Below are 26645 nucleotides of genomic sequence, written 5' to 3'. Positions count from 1 at the left end.
TATCGGTGACGATACGGCGCTTTACTGGATTGCTATTGCGTCACGATACCATATCATTAACAATACGATACTTTGCTGTATTTCATTATTTACAGCAATTTCATGTACCGTATCATTACAGAAACAACACGTCGCTCTGTAAATGAATTGTGATATCGTACCATGATACATTGCATTACTGTATCAATTTATCGCAATAAAATTTCATCAGTGATACAGTACTTTTCTGTATCAATAATGTATCAATTTGTCATATTAACAATACATTGGCTTATCGATAAGGTATCACATCAATGATACTTTTGCTGTGACTCTAATCATTATTAACGATACATTACAATAATTTATCACGGTATCATATCAACAATACACTACTTTCCTGTGTCGATACAGACATCATAATATTAACAATTCTTTGCTGTATCGACAATGTATCACCATATCATTTCATCAACAATACAATGCTTTTGCTGCATCAATAATGTATCGCGTAATCATATCATCAGTGATACAATATATTACACCATTAATGATACAATATGTGCAGTATCAACAATGTATCATGATATTAATATATACGCTTCATTACTGTTTTGCTAATGTATCGAGATATTCTGATGCTAATCTAGTACTGATAAAGTACCATGATATAATATTCACAATACTTAGTTACAATATGTTGCTGTATCAATAATGTATCAGGATATCATATCACTAACAATAGAATACATTTGCCGGTTGATACCAAAATACAGCACAATATCGTTACATTAACAATTTGCTGTACTGTTAACGCATCATGATATCATATTATCAACTCACTCAATCCAAGCCATTTTTCAGAAGGCAACCCCTTCAGTGCCGGCCGACCATTTTAATGATTTTGACTGATCTTCCAAGTGCTACGGCTACATAAACATGGAACCTACCAAAGGAAAGATTAGACTCCCGTCTTTCATCAGAAAAAAAAGTTTGTTTCTCCCTTTTTCCATTCTTTAGTAATGAGCAGTAAAACATAGCTAAGTTCCAGGAAAATATCAGTTCCCAACTAGAAAAGGGAGAAAGCCAGCTTTTTGTAAAAAGATCAATTTCAAGCATTGTTTTCGTTTTGACACAAATATTTTTAGCTTTTGCGACAGCTCAAATATCTAAAGAACTATACCAACATCAACAACACAAAGGGGTTGTTTTACATCAAAATAACAATTTATTTACAAGTACAAAACCATATACTTTGTACAATTTTCACATTTGGAACTCAACTATGTGTGTGCGTGCGTGTGCGTGCGCGTGTGTGTGCGTGTGCATGCTTTAAAATTTCCCTACCATGCGTAACCATCTGCACGCTACAGTCTTCCACGCTCTCGCACTTCCTCCTTGCTGTCATGAGTGATTCTTCCACTCACACAATCCATGCCGAGCTCTTATCAAATGCACTTCTGCCACCTTGTGGCCGTTTTTCTGGCTTAAAATTGCTCTGAAGTGAAACGCATTGCTGGAGTGCTGCGTCAACACCTCTTTTTGCTTCTGTGTGTGTTGGGATCGGCGTTTATAAAAACGTATAACTACATCTTTGGCATAGAAAGAGTTAATGATGCCATACGCTAGATATCATAATTGATGTAATAATTTTCTCTATCAATAACGTATTAAAATGATACCATATCATATGCTATCATAGCATACCCTACTGTAGAAAGGACAGAACCCTTTGATGTGTCAACGTCCTATCAGAGAGGGGATGCTACAGTAGCTGCATTCAAATGCAAAGAAGTAAGGCCTGATATTCCCCTAAAAGAGGAGAGTATATTATGTGGTTTCGGTTTAGCCCGAGCCAATGCTGCCAGGAAACCCAATCTGCTGCCCTCTGGCACCGAGTCACGACATCCAACGAGCCTCACAAAGCATCAAGAGACGAGAGCGCTCCCGGCGTCATGTCACAGACATGCGTGTGAACACGGCTGATTATTCCTATCAGCTTTCCTCAAACTGATCTCAGCCCGAGAGAATGCACAGGAGCCTGTTTGTGTGAGGAAGACCTAAAAGGCCGCGTTGGACACCGGTGCGGGTGATGGACGTGGTTGGCTGCTGTGCCACATTCGTCCGCAGGGCGATCTCGACTACGAGAGCGCAGATTATCTTACGGTGCGGACAATGGACGGAAGCTACGAGCTGGCAGTCACATGACATCCTGGAATGTGGCTTTCTTTTTCCAGGAGGCGGGGGGGGGGGGGGGGGGGGGGGGGGTATGGAGAAAAAGCTCGGGCCTTTGGAATTTTTTCGAGTTAGGATGGATTCTTTTTCTAATCACACAAATTGATGAATTACCTGAGCGGCTACTTCATTAGGTACACCAGCACTAATGTACTAGGATACCAAAGCTCTATTTTTACACTCATATGGGGATTCATTGGGTAGTATTTTTATAGAGTTGCAACGATTAATCGATTAATTGATGATTAATCGATTATTCAATTAATCCACAAGTATTTTGGTAAGTGATTAATCGTTTCATTTAAAAATATACTATGACTCTACCAATTTCAGCCTCATAAATGTGATTATTTTTTAATTTCCTTCGTCATCTATGAAAGCAGACCGATTATCTTTGTGTTTCAGGCAAAACAAGATAGTCACACGCATCTGCTCTGACTTTGGAAAAGAGCAATGGACATTCATCGACATGCCTAAGAACATCCCCGTGCAAAGCGTGGGATTTATCCACTTGTACATGTGTGTCGGAAAATGCATACATTCATGCACAACTCTTACCATGTGCACTCACACAACCTAGTGGTAGAACAGTGAAACTACAAATGGCTATGGCTGTGCCTGTCCAGCGCAGGACATACCAACTTGCTACGTGCTTCACAACGTGACCACCAAACAAGGCACCGCCCCTCGCCCAGAGCAGACGAGCTGATGCCAAACGCAAAGCCTGCTGCTAAAGTTTATTTACTCGTTATTTCTTTATATTTACATATTAATATGAAATAGTATATGTTTTATTTATTGGTGATGCACATGTAGAGGTCTGTGCCGGTGACTCGTTGATTTGCAGCTCAGTGTCGGTGATGTTTGTCAGTTAATTATACTTCTCTGGTTGTTTATACTTCTCTATTTCTATTTCGGTGTCAGAGAAATTCCTCTTCCTCGCCTTCTTTGCTATGATTTTGGGGAGGGAAAAAGTCCATTCATGCATTCTTAAAGGGGCCGCTGCTAAGAGGCGGGAAATCTAAAAGGTGTTTTTTTTAAAATCAGATGAATCGATTCATTGACAAAATAATGGACTGATGAATGGATTATTAAAGTAATCGTCAGTTGGCGCTCTAGTTCTTTATTATGGTTTCATGATAATGAGGGCTGTTTCTAATATTTTTCTTCTTCCCATCTACTGTTGCTTTATAACAGGGGTGTCCAAAGTGCGGCCCGTGGCTTGTAATTATATTATTATTATTATATAGTAATTATATTAGTTAATAGCTATTAGTTATTAGTTAATATTAGTTACTAATAATAACTAACACAAAGCTTTGTCCTAAAAATATACACATATACAACGTTTACTTAAAAAAACAACAACTTAAAAATATCAAAGTGGACCCCTGCATCTTTTGGTTTTTCAGTATGCGGGCCTGCCCTCCGGTCACCAAATAATGCAAGTAGCCCTGAGTGATGATGCAATAAACTACAACCACAATAATAATACTTATTGTAAACTAATACCTCTCAGACGCCATCACAAAAAACTGAATTCAAATAAATAAATAAACACAATATAAAAAAAAGAGTTATACAGATAAAATAAATAATAAAAGAAATATGTAGCAAAGAAATCAAATTAAATATAAATATGAAAAATATGCAATCGAAAAAAACATAGGAAAAGTAATTAAATAACATTAAAAAAATATTATATACATATGCGTGATAAAGGTTTAAAAAAGTCTGGGTGTTCAAAAAGAAATACAAATTAAATAACAAAATTATTTATTTCATAAGAAAATAATACAATAAAATCAAAAAGAAATGATAAAGATTAAATAAAAAGAATTATATATATATATATATATATATATATATATATATATATATACATATACGGATATATATATATATATATATGTAATAAAGGTTTTTTTTAACTGCTTGCCTTCCCATTTAGCTTGTTCAATCCTATTTGTTTCATCAGCAAAGAGACTGAAAGGCGAAGACAACACAAGTCGTGCAGCACTTCAGCCTTGGTAAACCGCAGCTAGCTTTTCCTGCAGGAGATTGTTGATAAGTGTAAATAAGCTGCCGGATATTTTGTTTTTCATTCAAATTTGGGCAAATGATTCCGGGATCCAGTGAAGCTTGTAAAAAGTCTGGCTCCCCGTAGTGTTGGAATACACTGCTTCAAAACAAGCATCGACATACCGTATAAGCATCCTTTGACCTATTTGATCCCCTGACACCATCGTACGCATGTGTGTGTATTGTGTTGGTCCGTGTGGCAATAAACCATGAAAAAGCTTGCAGCAATGCATTCATAATAGTAAGACTGGGTCATGTGATTATTCCAGCTAAGCACTGTGATTACAGCACAACCATTAAAGCGCTCACGTGAACACTTTGGATTAATACCTGGCCCTCTTCACCAGGATCCGACGCCGCCGGCATGGGCTCTCCCGGCAGCGGCTCGCCATTGTGCACCGGTGAATCCTGAGAGGACGTCTCCGGAGGATTGATGATGACCGACTTCTCCGAGCGGCTGCTGTCTTTACTGCTGCCAGCCTTGTGGCGCTCACGACCTCGCTCGCTGGATGGGGGACAAGCGGGGGGGACATGAGGTTAAGGACACGTCAACACAAGCACTGGACACTCCATTAGGTACGGTATGCCTGCACAAGCTAATGAATGACATGCCATACTGTACAAGAGACTGCCTTGAAGAAGAGAATCAGCTGTTTTTTGATCATTGTGTCCACATGTAAAGACAAAATGACAAAATAATTACAGACGTTGCACGTTCTCGACAGGTGCTTTGATATGAGGTATTACTCGATGGCGCTCGTTGCATATACGTTTTTGACTTTTCTTACAAGCCAAAAACCAAAAACTGCAAACTCATTAGTGCTGCTATCTACCTACTAAATATCCACCAAGTTTGGAGACGATCCGATTTAAAATGGTCAAAAAACTAAGTTAGTGGAGATTTTGGACATTTTTAAGGTGAAAGAAAACCTTTTTTGACCATTGTGACACCATGTGAGGACAAATGAAAAATAATGAAGAGACGTGGAATGCTCTTGCATGACGGACTACAAGGGCAACATTGAAAAAAAAAAAGAAAAGCGATTTCCATAGTAAAGTCGTAACTTTACGACTTTATTTTCGTAAATGTATGAGAAAAAAGTCGTACATTTACGAGAAAAAGGTCGTAAATTCATGAGAATAAAGTCACAAACTTACGAGAAAAAGAGTAGTAATTGACGAGAGTAAAGTGGTAATGTTACGTGTCGTCGTGACGTACGTGTCGGGGGGGAAAATAGAGCATAGCGTTATGGGACGGAAGGATACTTTCCTTTTGCATTAGGCAAGCTTTTATTATTTTAAACCAGAGCATGTGAGCACAAACAGATTAGCACGTCCATCCCTTCTCACTTCCACCTTCCTTTCCCCGCTCCCTCCACATGCGAAAGGTCGCAAAAGCCCCCCCTTTTTCATAGCTGTCTCAGGCAATGCCTATAACATCAAGTTATTTTAAAAACAGCAAAAAAGTGTAATGTAAGGAGAAAAATGTCATATTGATAATATGCTTTATCGCCGAAAACACAAAGCTGAGGTGCAGGCTGTGTTTCGGTTTAAAAATCTTTTGATTTTGTACAGTTTGGACACCCCTGATGTAGTTCATTGTGCATGTGTGAACAGAAAGAAGAAAAGAAACAGAAGTCAAACAATTCCCTCATTTGCAAACCAGACAGAGCGAATTAGTGATTAGAGCCACTGGGCCGTTGTGACCCCAAATCACATGACCCGTCTCCCACCAGAAAAAGTCATCAGCGTGTGAATTTATCACAACAACGAGGAATAACGCCTCAAAGTGTCAGACAGGAAACTCACCTGTGTCGGTTGGACCTCCCCGAGCGGCTGGAGTAGCCCGAGTGGGTCGACTCAGTGTCCATTCCGGCGGGTTGTCTTTGTTGAACAGGGAAGGGGGTCGGTAAACGCTTTGGCGAGGACCGGGGCAGTTGCTATGGAAACAGGCCTATAAAAGACCCCAGGAATTCACAGCCAGTGAGCTACAACCTTCTAGAGCTTCTTCGGCAACCACAGTGACCTGAAACATGGACACGTACGGCACAAATAAACATCTGCTGTGATATAAAATGGACTTTTCAATGATCATCTAACAGTGATGTGTGCGTCCCGAGAGCCTGTTTATGACCACCAAATGTGAGAAAAATGTATTATCGATCACACTCGTTTGCACCGCTCTCATGACATCATGGAGGAAGAAGCGCTTTCCTCTGACACGGCTTTAGCCCCTAAACACTTAACATGGGACAGCAAAATATATATATATAAAAAAGGGAGGCTTCGCTACACCTCTTAAAATAAAGCTCTGCCAACTATACATATATGGCATCTATTACAGTGGACAAGTGTAGCGTTAGGGTGTACAAGTCAAAAGAGAATAAAGCACCATGAGTAGGCCTGTCACAATAACAAATTTTGCTGGTTGATAATTGTGCTATAGATTATCGACGACAATCGATAATTTCGACCTTTTTTTTAAGAGCATATTATCATTAGGTTTATCATTCAGTGATCACTGTGTCATGTCACATTTGAGCCACTATATGGTCCTCAATGTATCTGTGTGAGGCACAGAAGATGCCTCCTGCAGCACTTACGAATCGCAGGGCGTCACCACTTCACATACCCTGGCTATCGCGAGCTGCAAGCGCCAACCGCCCGGACGAATGCCCTGCAACACATCCACACTGGAACTGTGGCACAAGAAACGTACCGTGACAAAGATGCTGAATAGCTGACAGGAGGCTCACTCTTTCCCTTACTTTGACTATACAGTACAACCAATGTGCTCAGACACAAGCAGAGTGAACCCTCCTGTCATCCAGCCTGTGTGCTACACAAGACGAGGAAGTGGAACAGGCATACGTACATGTCACACATGTCCATTAAATTATGGATTTTCTATCTTTCGATGAATGGTTTTATCGTTTATCGTGACAGGCCTTAACCATGATCGCTCTCCAAACACAATCATTAGCATTGACGCTACGACAACACACTTCCAGAACACTATTGTGGGACGTCTGAGGCTATGATATGTAAAAGAAATATATTCCATGTTTGACTCCGGTAGCGATTCTGTTCAAGTGTGCATGGAATGGCAGTCATGTTTTATTCATGTCATATGAACACACAGTCATTAAGAAGCGTCTCACAATGATCACGCCGCGCTGCTGCCGTTTCCATTTCCTGGCCTTTCAGCTTGTGTGATGCATTAGGTTGTCTCGGTGCTTCTCCATCCATGACCGTTCATTTAGGAGGCCCCCGGCTATTGTCATGGCAACTGCCTGTCGATCAGCACGACCAAGCCAGCCTTACATACAATACGTACATGGAGGGATTACGGTTCACACGTGGTTTTCATGCAATTTGTCTGACGAGATGAAGCAAATAGAGATCATTTCCATTAGGATACAATACATTTTCATTTGTAGCAATGCTCTTGCACACATCCATCTTTCTTATGGATTAAAATAATCTGCCGTTACAAAGATAATCATGCTCAGTTTTCACTCAAATGTTTATTCACGTGAGGCGTTTAATTGTCATATTGCGGTTACCTTATTTGGTAACCATCATGTACACTTTCCGTGTTGCACACTATTATGCACAATAATAATATACTGTATACGTATGTATTTCATGCATATACTATACATTTTACATGTATTGTATTTTGGGTTTTGGTAAATATGCAAGGATATATTTGTATTTTTTAAATTTCTTTTCTCATTATTTATTTCCTTATGTTGTCTATTTATTCTGAATCCTTCCTTTACTGCCAGAATTGAATAGTCTTGTATACCAATATAATATGTTATTTGTTTATTTATCAGCATTTTCTGTCTTAAATATATGAAGAATTATTCATTTAAATTCAAGAAATAATCATGTGAATCATGTCAAAATAATTACATGAAATGCATATAAATACATATTAAACACTGAACTAAATATAATTACGCCACAACAAATTGCTTGTGAGGCAGAGAAATAAATGTAATCAATGTAAATATGTGCTCCCCTCTGCTACATAAAACACTTGTGATTGAAATTATTTTCATTTTAATGAAAATAATTTTCTAAAATTAAAAAATTCCATCTAGAAAATTTTTATTTTTTATTTTTTAAATTTTTATTTTATTTATTTTAGAAAATTTTTATTTTCTAGATGGAAAAAAATAAACATAATTCAGTCCCAAATATTTTGTTTTATTTTTAATTAAATAAAAAAAAAGATAATTCTATAGTCTATACAGGTTTAAATAAGCTGAGCTTCCTCCAACTCCTTTTCACTGTCGACTCATGCAAGTGAAGCCATGATCATTTTCTCATTTTCATAGTTTTCTAATGGATATTGATTTAGTTAATTATTTTATTATGATTTATTTTTATATGATATTATTTCTTGTTTTATTATTAATGTATTAATTACAATTACATATATTATATTAATCTAATATGCAGTACTGTAAATACATAGAATATTTATCTTATATGATTTGTCTTTATTATTAATATCTCAATTAATTTATTATATTTGACATTTTTCTTTCTTTTTACATTTCAATATTCATGGATTTGAAACATTGATACGCCACTGTGTAGTAGTAGTCGTCCCACGTTTATCGTGGTTAATCAGGTGCTGACCGACCGTGATAAGTGAGGTATCGCAAAGTAGAGATTCCTTATTTATAAATGGAATATTTTCACAGCTAGAACATAGAAAACCTGTTTAAGACCTTCTAAATATGTATTTTAACATGATTAGATGTCCTCTATACATGAAATAGCACCACTGTAGTCACCTATACACTGGTATTACCCAATATAGTAGACATAATAAGAGAAAATAAGACATATAATACGTATATCAGACATAATATAGACCACACATGTTAGCATTAGGAGAGTTCCTTGTTGCTGCTCCTGCAGTGGCTATTGTCTCATCAATGCAACATTACTGACACCTAATGACCATTGTGGAGTACTACATGTCACAACATGTCTTTGAATGCATCTTCTGAATGCCTTACATTTGTGTTTTATTTCATTCAGCCATTTTTATGCTTGGAAATGCTACATATCAACCACAAAACAGCGGTCATTTATTCATTCATACATTTTTGAAAAACCACGATAGAGTGAAGGTGTGAAATGTGAAGCGGACAGCGGCGAGGGACGACGTACGTTAGAATGCCAACGATAATATTTCATGTCGACTTTCACGCTCAACTGGAAAGAGTTCAAAATCATTTACAGTTATGTTGAATGAAGTTTAAAAATGAAGCACTTCTGAACAAAGCATCTTAAAGCCTCCTGAAAATGAGAAAAACAACGAAATTGAAGAAAAACAAACACTGAATTAACTGCACTGCTGTGAACGTGCTATCAGGGTATCAGAATCACTGCTGTCCATGTAAACCTATCCTCTGCTTCACGGGTCAAAAAGATGGCGGTGCAAATGCGTGCGTGAACGTGATCATGCGTGATGATCGCACGTCTCCCCACCCGCTACGTAAACACACTAATGAATGTTTGTTTTACATTAGTGTCACTTTCTACCTCCTCGCTCTCTTCTGGGTGCACTGGAGCAGAACCATCCGCGCTCACGCATCACTGGGCAACATGCTGTATTTCACTGTACATCTCTCAAAGGAAAACTCGTTTTTGGAAGGGAGGGGGGGTCGGTGGTGGGGGTGAACTGATATCTGGCAACCAGGAGGCTGCATGTGCATCACCACTCCAGCGGCTTTATTATTTCTATTAATCCTCCGGTTTGTAAGCGATAGTTTTTCTATCCCTGCGGCCACCATTTTTTTCCGCATGGCCTGGTTCGACAGCATCTCCTCTCGCCTTGGCCCACATTCCACTTCCTCTGGCCCAGAGGTCGGCACTCGGGGGGGTTAACAGTTTTTAATCAAATCACTGGCTTATTCATTTAACCGTGCGGACGCTGGGTGTAATGCTTGGCCATTGTGTGCGCTGTTACACCCCCTTCAGCCCTGCTTGCACATACACACGCACACGAGTACACCCTGCACATGTCCTCTCAGTGCCACTGATTGATTATTATTGCTAAATATGGGGCCCCCTTGCTTCCCATGTTGCCAAGGCAACAGCCGATGCTCCGGATGGAAGCACACATGAGACATACGGGGGTTACAATTGGTGTTCTTACCAATATCCCCATCAACCGATACCAATATAACCCAGATCTTCCCGATCGCCTGACTGTGCGGCCAACATGCTAACCACTCGGCCACCGTGAGGCCTCCATCGGTCGCTTCGTATCATTATATTGATGCATGGCGCTGCGTGTGACTCAGAGAGACTCTTCCTGGGGTGTGATATTAGGTTAGAAGTATTGAAGGAAGGCTTACCAGTGCTTCACAGTCATTGCAAATTGCATATTTAACAATCTGGAGGCGAAACTTGGAAATGCTTCCAGATCGTGGCTTTAGCAAGCTTGTTGCTGCGGAGCACAGTGCAGTTTCCACTCACTCGCGTGCCGATATCAATATCGGCAGAAAAAAAACAACATGGATATATGATCCCATATGTACCGTAAAGCACCGTGTGTAAACTGCACTTCTTTCCCACTGGTAAGAAGCAAAAAATGGGGGTGCGGTTTATACACGATGACAGGTCTGTGACCAGACGTCGAAATTGACGAGAAGTCCATTTTAGAATAGCCGTCTGTGGGTCAGACAGTTGCTTTGACTTTAGCGCCCTCTGCTGTACAGTTGCTGAAAATGCTTGTGTATGCAACTAACTTATCTGACGGCTGTCTGTATTTTCACACAGTGAAACCATCTCATATACACTGAAGCTAACCTAAGCTTCCAATGTCAAATACAAGAGTTTATTCAAATTCACACTGAAGCAATGCAATGAAATAATAATAGAGAAAAAGAGAAGTAGTGAAAGATAAGACATCAAAACATCTCTGAAAATTGCAAATTTCTTTATTTTGATTTATTATTATTATTATTATTATTATTATTGTTATTATTAATCTGTACTTAGCCATAATATTATAGATCTAGATGCCGAAGTTCAGATTTCTCCTTTATTCTTCTTTTTGAAACTGCTTAGTACCTTTACGCATGTTGATTTGAGATGAAAGAGTTGGCAAGCATTTATGAACTAAAAATTTTTTTTTCCCCGCCGTGAGCCTGAAAATGGGGGTGTGGTTAATACACGGGTGCGGTTTATACACGGTGCTTTACGGTAATTTTCATGCCAATATGGGTCGGCCGATATTATCGGACATCCCTAGTTAAAATGGAATAGCACTACATTTGACTTTAGGGTGTCCATATTCACGATATTAACAGTGGTTAGCTTGTTTCTACACTTGCATGCAATCCATATGATGGTGACAGTTTGACAAATTACGCATTGACCCAAATAGACGGTATTTATTCCTTAGAAAAAGTGTCATTATGAACGACTGTCCCCCATCACGCAAGTCAGAACTTTTCTTCACGTCACTCACACACACCTGAGCAATGCGGGGAACTGCGACGCAAAAAAAAAAATGCCTCAAAGGTTTTACCCAAAACTATTTTAAACTATAGTCATCCCTCGCAACTTGACACTTCGACGTATTCTTGGCCTAAATCAAGCATTTTCAAGCATAAAAATTGCTAAATGAACAAAAATACAAGTTCAGAAGAGGCATTCAAAGACATGAAAATGTAGTATTCTACACTGGTCACTAGGTAATCAGTCAGTAATGTCAGGAAGTACGCTGTACGGAAAACTCTCCCAATGCTTCACTTATTTCCTGTTATTATGTCTACTATATTGGCTAATACGGCCGTAAAGGATTTTCTAGGCGTCGAGGGGGAGTTTGGGAGGCTTAGGATCTCATCTCTGCTATTCGCAGATGATGTGGTCCTGATGGACTCGTCAGGCTGTGACCTTCAGCGTTTACTGGGGCGGTTTGCAGCTGAGTGTGAAGCTTCTGGGATGAGACTCAGCACCTCCAAATCTGAGGCCATGGCTCCCAGTCGGAAAAGGGTGGATTGCACTTTTCGGGCTGGGAGTGAAGTCTTGCCACAGGTGGAGGAGAAGGAGGAGTCTGCAATGATGCGGTCGCTGGACCAGACTGTTTTGGTGACGAGAGAGTTGAGCCGGAAGGCAAAGCTCGGAATTTACCGGTCCTCACCGATGGTCTTGAGCTTTGGGTCGTGATCACGAGAACGAGATCCCGGATACAAGCTCAGAGTCGAGTCACCGCTCCTTCACATCGAGAAGAGCCAGTTGAGGTGGCTCGGGCATCTCGTCCCGATGCCTCCTGGACGCCTCCCTGGTGAGGTGTTCCGGGCATGCCCAGCCGGGAGGAGGCCCCCGAGGCAGACCTAAGACACTCTAGAGGGAATATGTCTCACGGCTGGCCTGGGAACGCCTCGGTGTCCTCCTGGTGGAGCTGGAAGAGGTGGCCGGAGACCGGGAAGTCTGCACGTCCCACTGCTAATGCTGTCCCCACGAGCCAGACCCGCATAAGAGGAATGAAAAGGAAGGATGGCGTGTAAAGGTGACTGTATGGGTGTTACTGTGTGTCTACAGGGCTCTAATAGTATTATAAACCGTACTAAGAAGGTTGAAACAGGTTTTCTCTGCTCTACCTATGAAGAGATTCCATTTCTTAATAAGGAATCCTATTTTGCGGATATTCACTTATCACATTCAGGCCTGGACCCAATTAACCAACGAGGGATTAGTGTAATGGTGATCAGTGAGTCATCACACAAGATTCATTTTGTTTCTCTCTCCCCGAAAGGAGTCTTGAAAAAGAGGCCACCTCTTGTATTCGGGGTCAATACGGACTTTAAAAGAACTAAAAGAAAAAAGACAACGTGCTACAAATACGGTGGCTGACAGGAGCAAACAAGCAGCAAAGTCCAAACACACAAACCCCACAGAACACACGCATGAGAGAAACGCTGCAAGCTGAGGGAGCAAAACCAAAACTAGCCAGGCTACCAGGGGCGCCGGACCTGAAGGATATCTGTCTTCCAAAGACTTCATATTTCCCAGTCCTGGATACATTTTTACAACCCAGTGACATAAAGAAAATGTACCATTTCATCACACCAACTTTCCACGAGGCATTTCTCTGGTGTCGCTGGAAAGGCGGATATCCCTCAGCCTGGCTGACTTCTCTTTTGTTCTGTGACCCTGCAACATTTCTGCATGTGATTTTGGACATGTGGGGGTTTGCAGCATTGTCTCGTTGTATGTGCTGTAGATGAGTTTTTGGTTGAGGATCACGTGCCCCCTGCAGGCCAACGTATACAAAGCTACTCAAAACTACAAACTATACTAACAGTGCCAAGAGGGAGAGACGTGGAATGTGCCATTCCCTTATTATTAAAGTCCCTGATGCAATTCCGGCACCCTAAATGACCCGGATCAGCCTCATCACATGCTGAGGCCTGGTTGCCATGGCACCTGCCGTGCCCCCTCCTCACATGCGCCCTCACCTTCATACTTATTAACCCATACACTGCCTTCCTTCATGCAACAGCCTACAGTCTTTAAAGCTAAAATGACACACTGCACACTATTAGGTACACCTGCTAAGCTATTGTTGAGCTACACAATAGCGGCTAATTACTAGAAGCAGCTCTCGGAAACTGCAAATTACAAACACTATAGCAAACAAATCACTCCGTTTTAAACTGTCCCGTTATCTTTTGGAGCGACGTCGCCAAAGAGCACAAATAGAGCTGGGGTGACTTCACCACGGTGATGGATGATGTCATCACACACTGACGTTCCATACAAGACTGCTTTTCTATTTCAAATGACGTAATTTAGCCGCTGTATGTTAGCTATGCTGTTAGCTGTTAGTGTCGTATTTGTTGTGTTTGCTAGTTAGTCGGCCACTTCCTGGTTCACGCCAGGTGATGAACACACGGGCGGTGCCATTGTGATTCCAGGAGGGCTGGATGCTTCCACTGATGCCCTCAAACGGGGAAAATAAATTCCGATATTAGCACCTTCATGCAGACCCTCACCAAGCTGTGACGACATCGGCTCATGCACCGCCCCCCCCCCACAAACATAGGTGGCAATTATTTTGCCTATTTGCTGTGTCCTACTAACTACAACTATAAGAATGCAAAAAATATATAATTTAAATGCTACAGAAATTCAAGCACATGATTTTGTGCTAGCTGTGTTTCATGCTAGCATAGCAGAAAAAGTACAACAAAAATATGTACAAGTTTATGCACATGTTCCATTTCTTTCTCCGTCTCTCAGGTCATTTGCAGTATTATAAATACTGCAAATATATACAATATATTGTATAATAAATACAATATATTTGTATACATTTCAAAAATATTGTATATATTTTATTTTATTCATTAATCTTACACATTGTTTTAATATTAAAATGTTAATTAATCATAGAAAAAAAGCTTTTTATTAAAAAAACATTTTAACACATTTACATTAATTAATATACTTTAATTATAATATAGTCATTAGTCATTAAAACATTAAATATGAATGTAATTCAGATTTCTTAATAAAAAATATTTGAACAAAACTGAAATATTTGAAAATATTCATTTGATAATCTGTAATTAGAATATTATTTTTATGAAAGCAATGTTTTGTGTAATAACTTAAATATGTAAATATTCATATTTTAAAGTTTTATTTATTTGAAAAAAGAATTAAACACAATTTTTATTAATTCAAAAATATTTTATAAGTATGCAATTATTTCAAATAATGTATATTTTACACGATTTTTTTATATGACTATATTTGTTATAAGCTATATGAATAATATATTTAATATTTAATCCTGTATTTTTTATCTATGTAATTTCAAAGAAATGTACTGTATATTAAATGTTTATATTTATTTAAAATATACAAAAGCTTCTACCTTTAAGTTCCTTTCAAACCTTGTCCCCCCAAAACATTCCAAATGAGAATATTGTGAATATTTGAAATAAAAGTACATTTGCAGAGAGGGTGGGTGTGTAATGGAGTCCGCGCCACATTGTTACTTACTGCCCTTTAAAAACACAACATTGTGCACAATCGTCCACTCCGCAGTACATCTGCAGAACACCTCGTGAGTCAACCGAAAGAGCAGAACCAACGTATCTGACTGATAATAGCGCTAATCCACGCATATGCATGCATGCAGGTGTGCATCCATGCATGCATCGTGGCCGTGGATGGGACAAACGAGGCCGTGGAAGGGGAGCTTCATCCAGCTGTGCGCGGCGGAGGCACCCTGCCCTCCATTGCAGCCATTGTACCGCCGATTTCACACATCATGTAGTGTCGTTGAAATACAGTATGGCTAAAACATAGGGTGGTATGGTTAAAATGTATGGTTAAAAAGCGTGCCCAGTGCCCTGGTGAACGTGCATCGTTATATCGCAGGTAAAAGCCAACGTGCACGAGGACCCCTCATAGGGATTGACGAAATAAAACACCATCACGTTCGCTGAAGATTGCGCTCCTACCTTTCTTCCTCATCATTCCTTCTCCGGAGAGAGGCGCGTCTCTTCTCTCACTCGAGCCCGGCCATTGTGGTAAGAGGAGCACACACACGGAGCTTCACACACACGCACACACACACACACACACACACACACACTGTGCAATTCAATTAGGGCGATGCCTAATTTACACCGCCAGAGGGCGCCATTGAACGGGAAACCACACCAAGCATCGGACCTTACGTATGGAGCATTTTTATTACACTCTTATCAGACGGACTGTTTAGGTATCTAAGTGTAAAAAGTGTAACTTCAGGGGCACAACATAAAGTGTGTCCAAACCTCTGACGGTACTTATGGGAAAACTGGCCGAAATATTAAAAAATGATCTAAAAAAAAGGCTACATTTGAATTATTTTAATTATAAAGGCACCTCAATATGCTTATGCCCAAAGTTGTAGAATTTTGAATTTGACCGTCACTTGCGAGGATTAACGGCACCAGTGTGTTTTGCGTTTTTGTGTTGAATGCCACCACTATCGGGTACAAGTGATGGAAAAGGGAAATGCGTGATGATAACCATAGAGCCAGAAACGCAGTCGTCCCTCGCCACCATGCCTTTTGAATTTGCGGCTTCACTCTATCACGGATTTTGGTAAAGTGCTTTTGGATTTTGCCAAGCCTGCATTTGAAAAGGCCAAGAAGATGGTGGGGGACGCTCCGAGTTCTGAAAGACGTGTATCCTTTTAAGCTGTGGTGACTAGCGATGCAGTCATGTGGTCCATGTTGACCAAACACCTCATTTAAGGCTTTGACCTAGAATGGCTGAAACTATTGAACTTAATCACCCTTTGAATGCCCTTCATATCCTCCTCTGTGCTATTTGTGGTCATTTCTGGCGTGCGAGCAGGCTGCTGTCTTTGTGCACAGTGTAGACAAAGCGTGTAGTGTTACTACTACTTCTTCTACTGCTGCTGCGGTGGACATGAATAATGCCTCAAGCCCCCCCGGGCCACATTACACAGCGGAGACGCACGTAAAGGGACATGAGAAGGAACGCAGCGCAGACAGCCTGTGACTAATGGAGGGGGTCAAAAAGGAGTTCACATCCACTGCCTGATCCTGGTAGGAGATAAAGGACTGAGTCTTTAAGCCAAAACAGGAAGTAAAATGTATGTCAGGTGGGGCTTTTCTCCATGCTTTGTGTCTATTTTGACTCATTTGACTGCTTGTACGTCTGTGTGTGTGTGTGTGTGTGTGTGTGTGTGTGTGTGTGTCTCCAGAGAGGAGCTATAGATGGATGGACCTCATCTGGAGGAACACCTGCCGCCCTCCACAGGGAGAACACCCCCACCCCAAAAATTCAGACAATCTTTTGACAGAAGCTCTCAATGCAGGACAATAAATCACATGGACAGCGAGACGTCTGATTGGCTGCATTTAAAGAGATTTGGCGTAACTATCATGGACACTTCATGATCTAACTTGACACTCACGTAGCTAAATAATGCAGTCTCAATATGACAAACACCGTTTGTTAGCATTTTTAAACATTTGCTTCCATAGGCAACAGTGGACATTGAAATCATCCATTCCAGGCTGAAGTTGAACATTCTTAGATGTCATACAACCTAGCAGGTTTCACAGCAGAGCACTCCTGTCATGTAGAGAGGATCTTTGACGAGTGTTTTTGCACTCCGTCATTAAAAACAGCAGAGCTCTCCTCTCATACGGAGGATCACCTCTCATACGAACACTTTAGCAGCAGGTTTCCCTCACAACCCTACTGGACATCCTCCTGTCTGGCAGGAGTACTTTTCTGGGCTCCACAAGCACGATGTTGAGATGTTGAAGACCCTGATGACTGATTGGTATCTGGCAGTCCTCCTCCTTTGAGGCCCAGTCCACAAAGTAACTTGGGTCTCATTATGAGTGCTTGGACGGTTTAGTTGATACTAAAAACATATCACATGATGTCTAAATGACATATAAATATAGATTTTGTGTCAGGCGTTAACATGCTGTAAGCCAGGGGTGTCCAAAGTGGGGCCCGGGGGCCATTTGCGGCCCACGGCTGTGATTCTATTGGCCCGCAGCAGTCTAAAAATGTAATTTAACAAGAAAATTACAAAAAATAAAACACGAAGCATTAAAAAATGGGAAAGTCAAAGTATTCATTTAAGAGAAGAGTTGTAATCTAGCAAGGAAAACAAGCCATCATTTCACCAGAATAAAGTCACAGTATGAGGAAGTCAAGAAATGTTTATTTCAGTAGCATTAAGCTGAAATAGTAAAGAAAAAAAGTTTTTTTTTAAAGTAAAAAACAATGAATAGAGTTGTAATTTTTAGAAAGTTAAGTTGGGGTAAAATTTATGACATGGGAATAAAGTACAAATATTAGGAGAAGAAAATATACAAGAAGAAAGATGAGATATTTGGAAAAAAAATCAACAGCAGAAATGGAAAACAGCAGAAATTTGACCAGAGTAAAGTCAAAATATTAAGAGGAAAAAAATGGTTTTCTAATGAGCCAAAAGTTGCAATTTTATGAGAATAAACTTGTAAAATGAGGAAAAATATCATTTTAGTAACAATGTTGAAATAAAGAAAAGATGTAAAGATATAAAGTTATAAAGTTAGAACTACGAGAAGAAAATTTACAAGAGGGAAGCTGAAAGAAATAGTTGGGAAATTAAAAAACAAAACAGATGTAATTTTACAGGAATAAAGTCAAAATATTAAGAAAAAAAGCCATAATCCAATGAAGGACAAAAGTCGCAATTTTACAAGAATAAACTCATTATTGTGGGGAAAAAAAATCATTTTTAGTAGCATTTCACCTATACTAAAAAAGCTGAAATGCTTCTGTGTGTTGGTTTGCAAAATCTCAAAGTGGCCCTTGCATCCTTTCATTTTTAGAATGTGGCCCTCAGTGTAAAAAGTTTGGACACCCCTGCTGTAAGCCATGCCTGTGCCTGTCATAAAGGAGCCGGGCAGGAATGTACAGTAAAGGAATGGTGGCGCCCTCTAGTGGCCACATTGAAACCACTTCCAGTCGGCCTTTATGGTGAGTTATGCCTATTCTGTTAAACGGCCTGTATTAACGTTGAAATAATTACCAAGCAGCATATTTCAATGATTTAATGCAGCTACACTTTCATACAAAATCAGGTGAGGCCAAATTTCCTTCGTTGTGCTTTATTGAGAAACTAAGTCATTTTGCCAAATTGACTTGAAACAAGAACAATCATTTAATGTCCTCTTTTGTTGTCTCCTCTTCCCGGCCTCCTGAGGTCTGAGCCCTCCTCTTCCTCAGTCTGGACACCATCTGTTTGCAAGCCACGGCCACAAATCCTCCTCTTCCTCCTTGCACGTTTGTTCGCGCCTGAATATGCCATCACACAACATAAGCTGGTGTGGCGTAAATAACACGACAGACTTATTTATTTCATGCAAATGAACCTCAGCAGAATTCATTCTCCCTGTCAGTTTCCTATCCTGATGCTTTTTTTAAAACAGAAATATAATTTATATAATTTTCAATTATTTATATAAATTTTTTAAATAAAAAAGAGCTCTTCGCTATAACTATATTAATATTCAAAAATAATATTACGGCATATTTTCTTTGTTTGGCTCGTTTTTGTAGTACATTCATTAATTAATTTGACATACAATACATTTTATTCACTTAAATGAATACATGTATTTTATTAAGTACATTCATTTGATGAATAATATTATTTAATTTCATGTTTCTTTTTTTAAAAGTCAGTGCTCGTGTTTTGCATAAACAGTGAATGTGCAAAAATGTAATTTGGAGAAAATCATTTGCGTTCTCTTCAGAGACAATGAAAGTATAACATGCAGTTAATATGCTTATTTCCGTGTATTTTATTCATATTTTATATTGCAATAAGGTGCTTAAAGTAAAGCTCCACTCTGTGGCACACTGGTTTGTTGTCCCCGTGGTGGTCCCGGTCACCTACGGTACTTTAGTGGTGTACAATTTTGGTGAACCAACCAGGACACCTCTAATGTTGCTTGTTGTTGTTGCCGGCTGCCTCAGAAAATATGTAAAAAAATAAGACATATAGAAAATAAGCAATTCATTTCCATGCATTGTTTTTCATAGCTGCATTGCAATCGGGTGCTTCAATCATTGATAGCCACGCTATGTATCAGCTGTACCTCAAACTAATTTACATGGCGGGAAAAAAGAAGAAATAGCATCTCTGTTGTTACCATGGTGACCCCAGATTACAAGCTTTTGTGGTCTACACTATTGGTGGACCAGCCAGGACACTTCGACTGCAACTGCTTGTTGTTGTGCGTTGCTCCACACAATAAAATGATCATTTGAAGACATCTGTTAGCGTTTAGCCTCCACATTCATTGTCTTGTCATGTTGTGCATGCTTACTAAAGGTAAAGTACTCCTCTGGAGCCAAACCCTGATTTCATCTTGGTGCATAGAATAGTCTCAGACAGCACAACCGCTAATTATTTCCTCCTCCGGTTGTACAGAGCTCCCACTTACGTTTGTTACTGAAGCACTCGTGTGTGTCTTGTCCTTGATGTCTAAGCTGAGGTTTGACTTTGGAAGGGAGAAGAAGTCCAGTGCTGATAATGAAACTTGAGTGTTTCTCTGAGTGCAGCGCGCTGTCACAGTTCAGTGCACAGCCCTTCATCACTTGGCCTGGAAGAAGAGTTCTTTTTTTTTTTTTTGGCTGCAAAAAGGTTTCACGAGGCTGACAAACGTGTAAGAGCTTGATTAACTGCACGTGGACAGGAAAGCGTGAGAGGAAGTGGGTGCCAATGCATACAACCATCTCCCCTGTCTTTGTATGATGCCTGTTACCCGCCTGGAAAAGGTATATTAGCGGATTATGTGTTGCATTTCACCAATATACATTACCGCTCAAAAGTTTAGACGCACCTTTTCATTGAGTAAAATGATGAACTGTCTAAAACCTTTTGACGTGTACTCTGTGGCGGGCGCTACAGTTTACTTTGTCATATTCTAAAGTCTTATCATAGCTTCTGAGGCACGTTCTACTCAGAGTAACTATTTCCTCAACAGTGGCTGGGAGCAATCGGTTACTCAACTGCAGAGAGTACCAGGTGTCCATCAGAGTTAAGGCATTTATTAAGAAGGAGGCTTTATTTGTACAAATGCATTTTGATAATATTTAAATAACATTACAGATGTTTTCCAACGTAACAATTTGTAAGTCGTTACTGGAATTGCAACAGGAAAACTGTGCATTGACACGCCTTTTCCTACAGCTAGCCTGAGGAGGCGTGCAGCCGTGTAGCCCCTTGAGAGGGAGGCCGAGGTGGCCCCACAACAACAGAAGCAAGGTCGTAGCGCCAGCCTGACGATCGGTCCAAAGGCTAGACTGGGGCTCCAGTTGAGCTTTCATTATCATTCATCAGCAGTGAGTACACACTGGATGCATCATGGATCATCATTTCAATGTCATTTCGAATAAAGTGTGTGAGGCGTCATTAGGGATTAAACCTGGACTGTGCTTCTCTACACGTTATCATTTTCTTGCATTAGGTGTTTTCTAATTGTATTCTGGAAAAGTCACTCACAAATGATCACATTACCGTATCGACTCAAATATAAGACGTAAGATATTTTGTGTGGAGGAAGACAGGTCGTCTTATATTCAAGGTCTACAGATTTATACGCGATACAAACAACTTCTCCCCAAGCGAGTCAGCTTTTCTTCCTGCCACGCACACACAAATGACCCGCGGCTGCGGCACACGTTGGAAAAAAGTGTTGTTACCGCATAGGTCCAGACTCCAAAAGCACATCGTTGACCATTTTCCATGACTCACTTGGCTTGGAATGGAAGTGGTGCTGTCTGAAAGGCTGCGGTGAATGCTAATGCTCTGTTTACATGCGACATTCATCTAAGAAAGGTTGCTGTTTGCATGCTTTCACCCAAGTACGTTTATTCGCCCTATATACAAAAAGTCAAAACACATGAGTCACCGTGGCATCGGCAAGGAAATGTGTACGGAAACGCAAAAAGCCCTTGGCCTCTCTGTCTGACTACACCACTCGTGTCAAACTCCTGCCCTGGGGGGCCGAGACGCTGCAGGCTTTCTCTCCAACCAGTTTCTTCAGCAGGTGATTTAATTGATGAGCTCCTTCCCTCAAAGTGAAGGTGTTGATCATTAAAATCACCTGCTTTAGTGACCGGCTGGAAAGAAAACCTGCAGTGTCTCGGCCCTCCATGGCACCAGTTTGACACCCCTGGTCTACACCAAAACCAATAATATAAAAATAAAATAGGTAGGTTGCAGTGATGTACAGCTGCACCGCATCCTAATGAGTGACGGCTGCTTCTTTATTGTAATATTTTATATACAGTATATTGCAAATGTCAACAGAATAATAAACATATTGGACACACCTGTCAATCAAAATTGCTTTATTTGCATTGCATCAGGCAGACTTTTTGATGCAGGTCTTACATCGTAAAGTAACCTTCTGTAATATTATTGTGTTGCGTGGCTTATATTGCAGTGGGCAGGAGGAAAAATGTATACAGTCGTCCCTCACTATATCGCCTTTTTTCAAAAAATCATGAATAAATGATTGCTGTTTTGCGGTTGACTATATATAATATATAGTCTATATATTATATAGCGTCTCCGCTGTGTAATGTGGCATATTATTAGTCAGGAAATATTGAAAGACAAGTTCTATGTAGTATTGTGGTCACTGGGCATCAGTGGTGCTATGAGACATGATGTTAGATCACATGACCTTTCACACTGCATGGAGACTGGCTACTGAGCCGGCATGCCATGGCTGAGATCAAATGAAAATCACGTTCTCCTCTCATTGTGTGTGGAAGTGGTACGTTTTAGGCTTCTCTGTTCTTCTCTCCCGTTCCGTTTGAAAGACTTTCTTATGTTTAGAATATGTAAATTGGACAGGCTAAGTAGTTAGCTCCCTAGCTTGCTATGCTAGTGTAAATGGTAAATGGTCATTCACTTGTATAGCTTGTATATATACTGTATGTCCCTGCAGTGATCCCGTAGCCTGTGAAATGTGAGGCACACGTAGGATTACAGGAGTGTAAAAGTGACTGCTGCCGTGTTATTTCATGTCTCCCGGGCTCGGATAATGTTAAAACCCGTATTTACAAAGTCATGAACAGGTTTTTTAAATATTTTGTTTATTAATCCTACTTTGGAACTACGGACGACTAGAATACATTTTGAAAAATTACACATAATTATCATCATAATTCTTTTTATTCTAAATAAATCAATACAACATTTAGGTGAAGTCAACAAATACTTTGATACAGCACTTCTATAAAATACAAAATAAAGTTTAGTTTCAACTGGGATTTTCACTTTAATCATCAAAAATAAACTCAAAACAATAAATAGTAGTAATAGTAATAACGATATGTATAACATGTATAATATAATTAATTAGAAATAAATCAATACAATAAAATACGATCTAAGTTGATGCAATCTTTGGAATGGCCACAAGATGTCACAGTTCATCACAAAAGTGTTGGTATAAACTACAGTATGTTCCTTTTTAAAGCCCTTTTCTTTATGTTATTCACGTACTCCACTCCAATATACAGTGGCGGAGCTACGGGACACCCCTGGTCACGCCACTGGCCATCTAGACAATTCAGGTATCAGCTTATTGCCCCCCCTTGGTGAGTAATGGTCTCACCTTGGCCACCCCAATGAAACATTCCTGGCTGCGCCGCTGCCAATATACAGCACTTTGTGGTAAACATACAAACCCCAGCTTCGGAATCATGCGGTGAAAACATAGCTTGGAGCAAAACACACCATCTTAGTGCTGTTGGAGGGTGTGTTGTCCAAAACAACAACGACCAAAGAAGCAGGCCTCATGAACAGCAGTTTGTTTCCTCTATGGCGTTTGTGTTAATACGAAGCAGTTGCTGCAGCGTAGATGTGACATCTCATTTTTTTTTTTAGTACCAGCTCGTGTTTGCCTTTGATGCGCCCTCCAACTTCGTTTCTGTCTTTCATGCAACAGCAGAGGCCGGTCGCAGGCGTTGCTCATGTGGCTTTAATATGCGCTGCAAAAAAAGAACGCACAATTAATAAGCATCTTTGCTTTTGCGGAGCCCCGAGCTATGTGTGCGCGGTTTATCATGTGATGGAAACATACGGAGGCTATAAAGCTTACATGAATTTTGCCATCAGAGGCTCATTTTAAAAACAGAAGGTTAGTCAGTGACTTCCTGCGCCCTGGTCCGTCTAGAGCAGTTGTGGATAAAGTCTGGCCCGGGAGCCATTTGCAGCCCGCAGCTCGTCATATTTGGCATATTTTAAAAGACATATTTACTGGCATATAGAGTATTTATATCGTATTTAGATAACCAGGAATTATTTACTTTTATTTTTATTTTTATGTTTTTTTATTATTATTATTTGCTTTTATTTGTGACGTGGCAGCAAAACAGATTAGCATGCCTAGCCCCTTTTTCACTTTGGCCTTCCTTACCCCGCCCTATCCACATGCCAAAGGCCGTAGGTCACATAAGTCTCCCCTATTCATAGCTGTCTCCGAGAAAAAAAGTTGGAAATTTATGACTTTATTCCCGAAATCTCAGATTTTTTTTTCAATGTGGCCTTAAAACTCACTAGTATTTGAATATTCATGAATAATTTCATTTAAAAAATAGCAATGCATCATTATCATTATGAATTCAATTTTAATTGATCCCATTAATCAGTAATTATTTGCTAATTCATTAAGATTGTAGATTGGTACATACTGTATAGTTTGTGGTCAGTATTTGGATATTCAGGTTTATTTTATGAATTACTTTCAATTGGAGATGACCAAAAAACTTAACCTGTTAAAAAAAACAACAGCATTCATTTGGAATTATTTGTTAGTTATTACCGAAATAATGAAAGATAATTGCAGATCAAAAGATCACAGTAAAGTTTTTCTTCAACTACATTTAACAGCTTTGCATTTGTTGACCAACATTTGATTGGTGGAAGGTGGTTGATGGACAAATCGCTTAAGAATAGCAAAATCCTCCTTTCATTTTTCAGCAGGTGGAAAACGTTTGGACACCCCTGATATATTGAGTCAGCTGATTGGCTGATGGCCTTAATTGCTGACTGCAAGCACCTGTGTGACAACCTTGAACACCTGAGGCGTCCTGTATAAAAGCACCTCACAACCTGTGTTACCCACCTCAGCTATAACATCTGTGTGTGTTGTTTGAGTGCTGGTTCAGAAATGGGTAAGTGCCATCCTGCAAACCACCTACTAGCTTGGTTTGCTTGTGTTAATATTGTGTCTTCTCCTTTTCTTGTGTTGGCAGCAAAGAAAGTGCTCATTGTGTATGCCCACCAGAGCTCCGGCTCATTCAACGCTGCGGCCAAAGATGCTGCTGTGGAGGTTTTGACTGCTCAGGGCTGCACGGTGCAAGTGTCTGACCTCTATGCCATGAAGTTCAAAGCCTCTGCAACATCTGAGGACATCAATGGTTGGTTATTGATGTACACCTTTACCACTAATGTAGCTGCAATTGATGTAATATAAATGATCATTTTTATAAACAGACAAGACAAGTTGTTACCCATGCACAATTTAAGTCCAACCTACAGTATGCCCCTGTAAAGATGTTTTACTTGGTTGTGGCTTTTTTTTTTTTTTAATATTGTGAAGTGCATTGAGCTGTGAGAAATTTCAAGTCAATCTGTGTAGCAGTGCCCCCATGTGTTGTATTTGTCTGAAAAGTGGCCCAGGTGAAAGTGGGGATGTGTACTGCCTCCCTTTGTCACTAGTCTTAATGTCCTCTTTTAGGTGTGGTCAAGAATCCTGAACACTTCCGTTATGCCGAGGAGACCAAACTGGCGTGGGAGGAAGGAAAACTGTCTGCTGACATCACGGAGGAGCAACGTAAACTCACTGAGGCGGATCTAGTCATCTTTCAGGTATAGTTTGAAGGCCATCTGAGGTTTTACCAAATGTGTCTAACCTGACATTTCTTTCCAGTTCCCCATGTACTGGTTCAGCCTTCCTGCTATTCTGAAGGGCTGGATGGACCGGGTGCTCACACTTGGCTACGCATACTCTGATGAAAGGCGGTACAGCCAGGGACTCTTCAAGGTGACTTTTTTTTTTTTTTAAATGGAAGAAAGTGGTGCAAAATGTTCTCAAACTGCTATATGGGTTCTAGCTAGTGGTACGCTAATACCAGCTTCCCACTTTATTCAGGAGTTTTCTGAATTCCAATGACCTACTATATGTACAAGTGGCTTATTTAAAGTTAAATGGCAGCGGTAGCAAAGATACTGAGGTGGAACTTGGGATTAAAATTGAGAGCCACCTTTTCAGGACAAGAAGGTGGTGCTGTCTTTCACCACTGGCTCCCTTGAGTCCATGTTCAGTGCTAATGGCATCAATGGAGACATGAATGTCACACTCTGGCCTCTTCAGGTATTGTACACTTGAACATGTCTTGCTCATTTAACGGCCTACAAACACTAAACATGTACATCTCTGCAGAACGGCATCCTGCACTACTGCGGCTTCCAAGTGCTGGCACCTCAGATCTTCTGGGCTCCATCTCGTGTCCCCCAAGAGGCCTGCACCACCATGCTGGAGGCCTGGCGTGCACGACTTCAAGGACTCCTGGAAGAGGCCCCGCTAGCCTTCGCTCCCATGGACTCCTTTGATGGAGACAAGGGCTTCCAGCTGAAGCCTGAGGTCCAGGAGAAACATGCAAACCAGGAGTTTGGCCTCACTGTGGGAACCCACCTGGGGAAGCGTGTGCCACCCAACCAGATGAGGGCTGGGGTTTGA

The 26645-nt window shown here is 40.3% G+C and overlaps 2 protein-coding genes across 5 annotated transcripts in view; one reads left to right on the top strand and one right to left on the bottom strand.

Moving 5' to 3' along the window:
- The window catches only part of LOC129187313 (vang-like protein 1), a 26632-nt gene extending 10714 nt beyond the window's left edge, over positions 1 to 15918 (bottom strand). For 2 of the 4 annotated variants that reach the window (XM_054786385.1, XM_054786389.1), the window contains exons 1-3: positions 15813 to 15916; positions 6106 to 6322; positions 4627 to 4801 (exon numbers count right to left, since the gene is read on the bottom strand). In XM_054786385.1, the coding sequence (XP_054642360.1) occupies positions 4627 to 4801; positions 6106 to 6167 (237 nt within the window). In that variant the 5' untranslated portion in view covers positions 6168 to 6322; positions 15813 to 15916. Of the gene's footprint in view, positions 1 to 4626; positions 4802 to 6105; positions 6323 to 7457; positions 8195 to 15812 lie in introns of those variants that run through there. The other 2 variants (XM_054786386.1, XM_054786387.1) reach the window with 2 other exon arrangements.
- LOC129187315 (ribosyldihydronicotinamide dehydrogenase [quinone]-like) lies at positions 15734 to 26645 on the top strand. Its single transcript, XM_054786391.1, has 9 exons — positions 15734 to 15881; positions 17072 to 19202; positions 21077 to 21228; positions 24884 to 25077; positions 25159 to 25323; positions 25644 to 25774; positions 25836 to 25949; positions 26178 to 26279; positions 26349 to 26645. The coding sequence occupies exons 4-9, from the start codon at positions 25074 to 25076 to the stop codon at positions 26643 to 26645; spliced, it is 813 nt and encodes a 270-aa protein (XP_054642366.1). The 5' UTR covers positions 15734 to 15881; positions 17072 to 19202; positions 21077 to 21228; positions 24884 to 25073.

This window comes from Dunckerocampus dactyliophorus, chromosome 9 (assembly GCF_027744805.1).
Source record: "Dunckerocampus dactyliophorus isolate RoL2022-P2 chromosome 9, RoL_Ddac_1.1, whole genome shotgun sequence".
NCBI lineage: Eukaryota > Metazoa > Chordata > Actinopteri > Syngnathiformes > Syngnathidae > Dunckerocampus > Dunckerocampus dactyliophorus.
The sequence above is the reverse complement of the archived record's forward strand: the minus strand, read 5'-3'. Positions and strand labels throughout refer to the sequence as shown.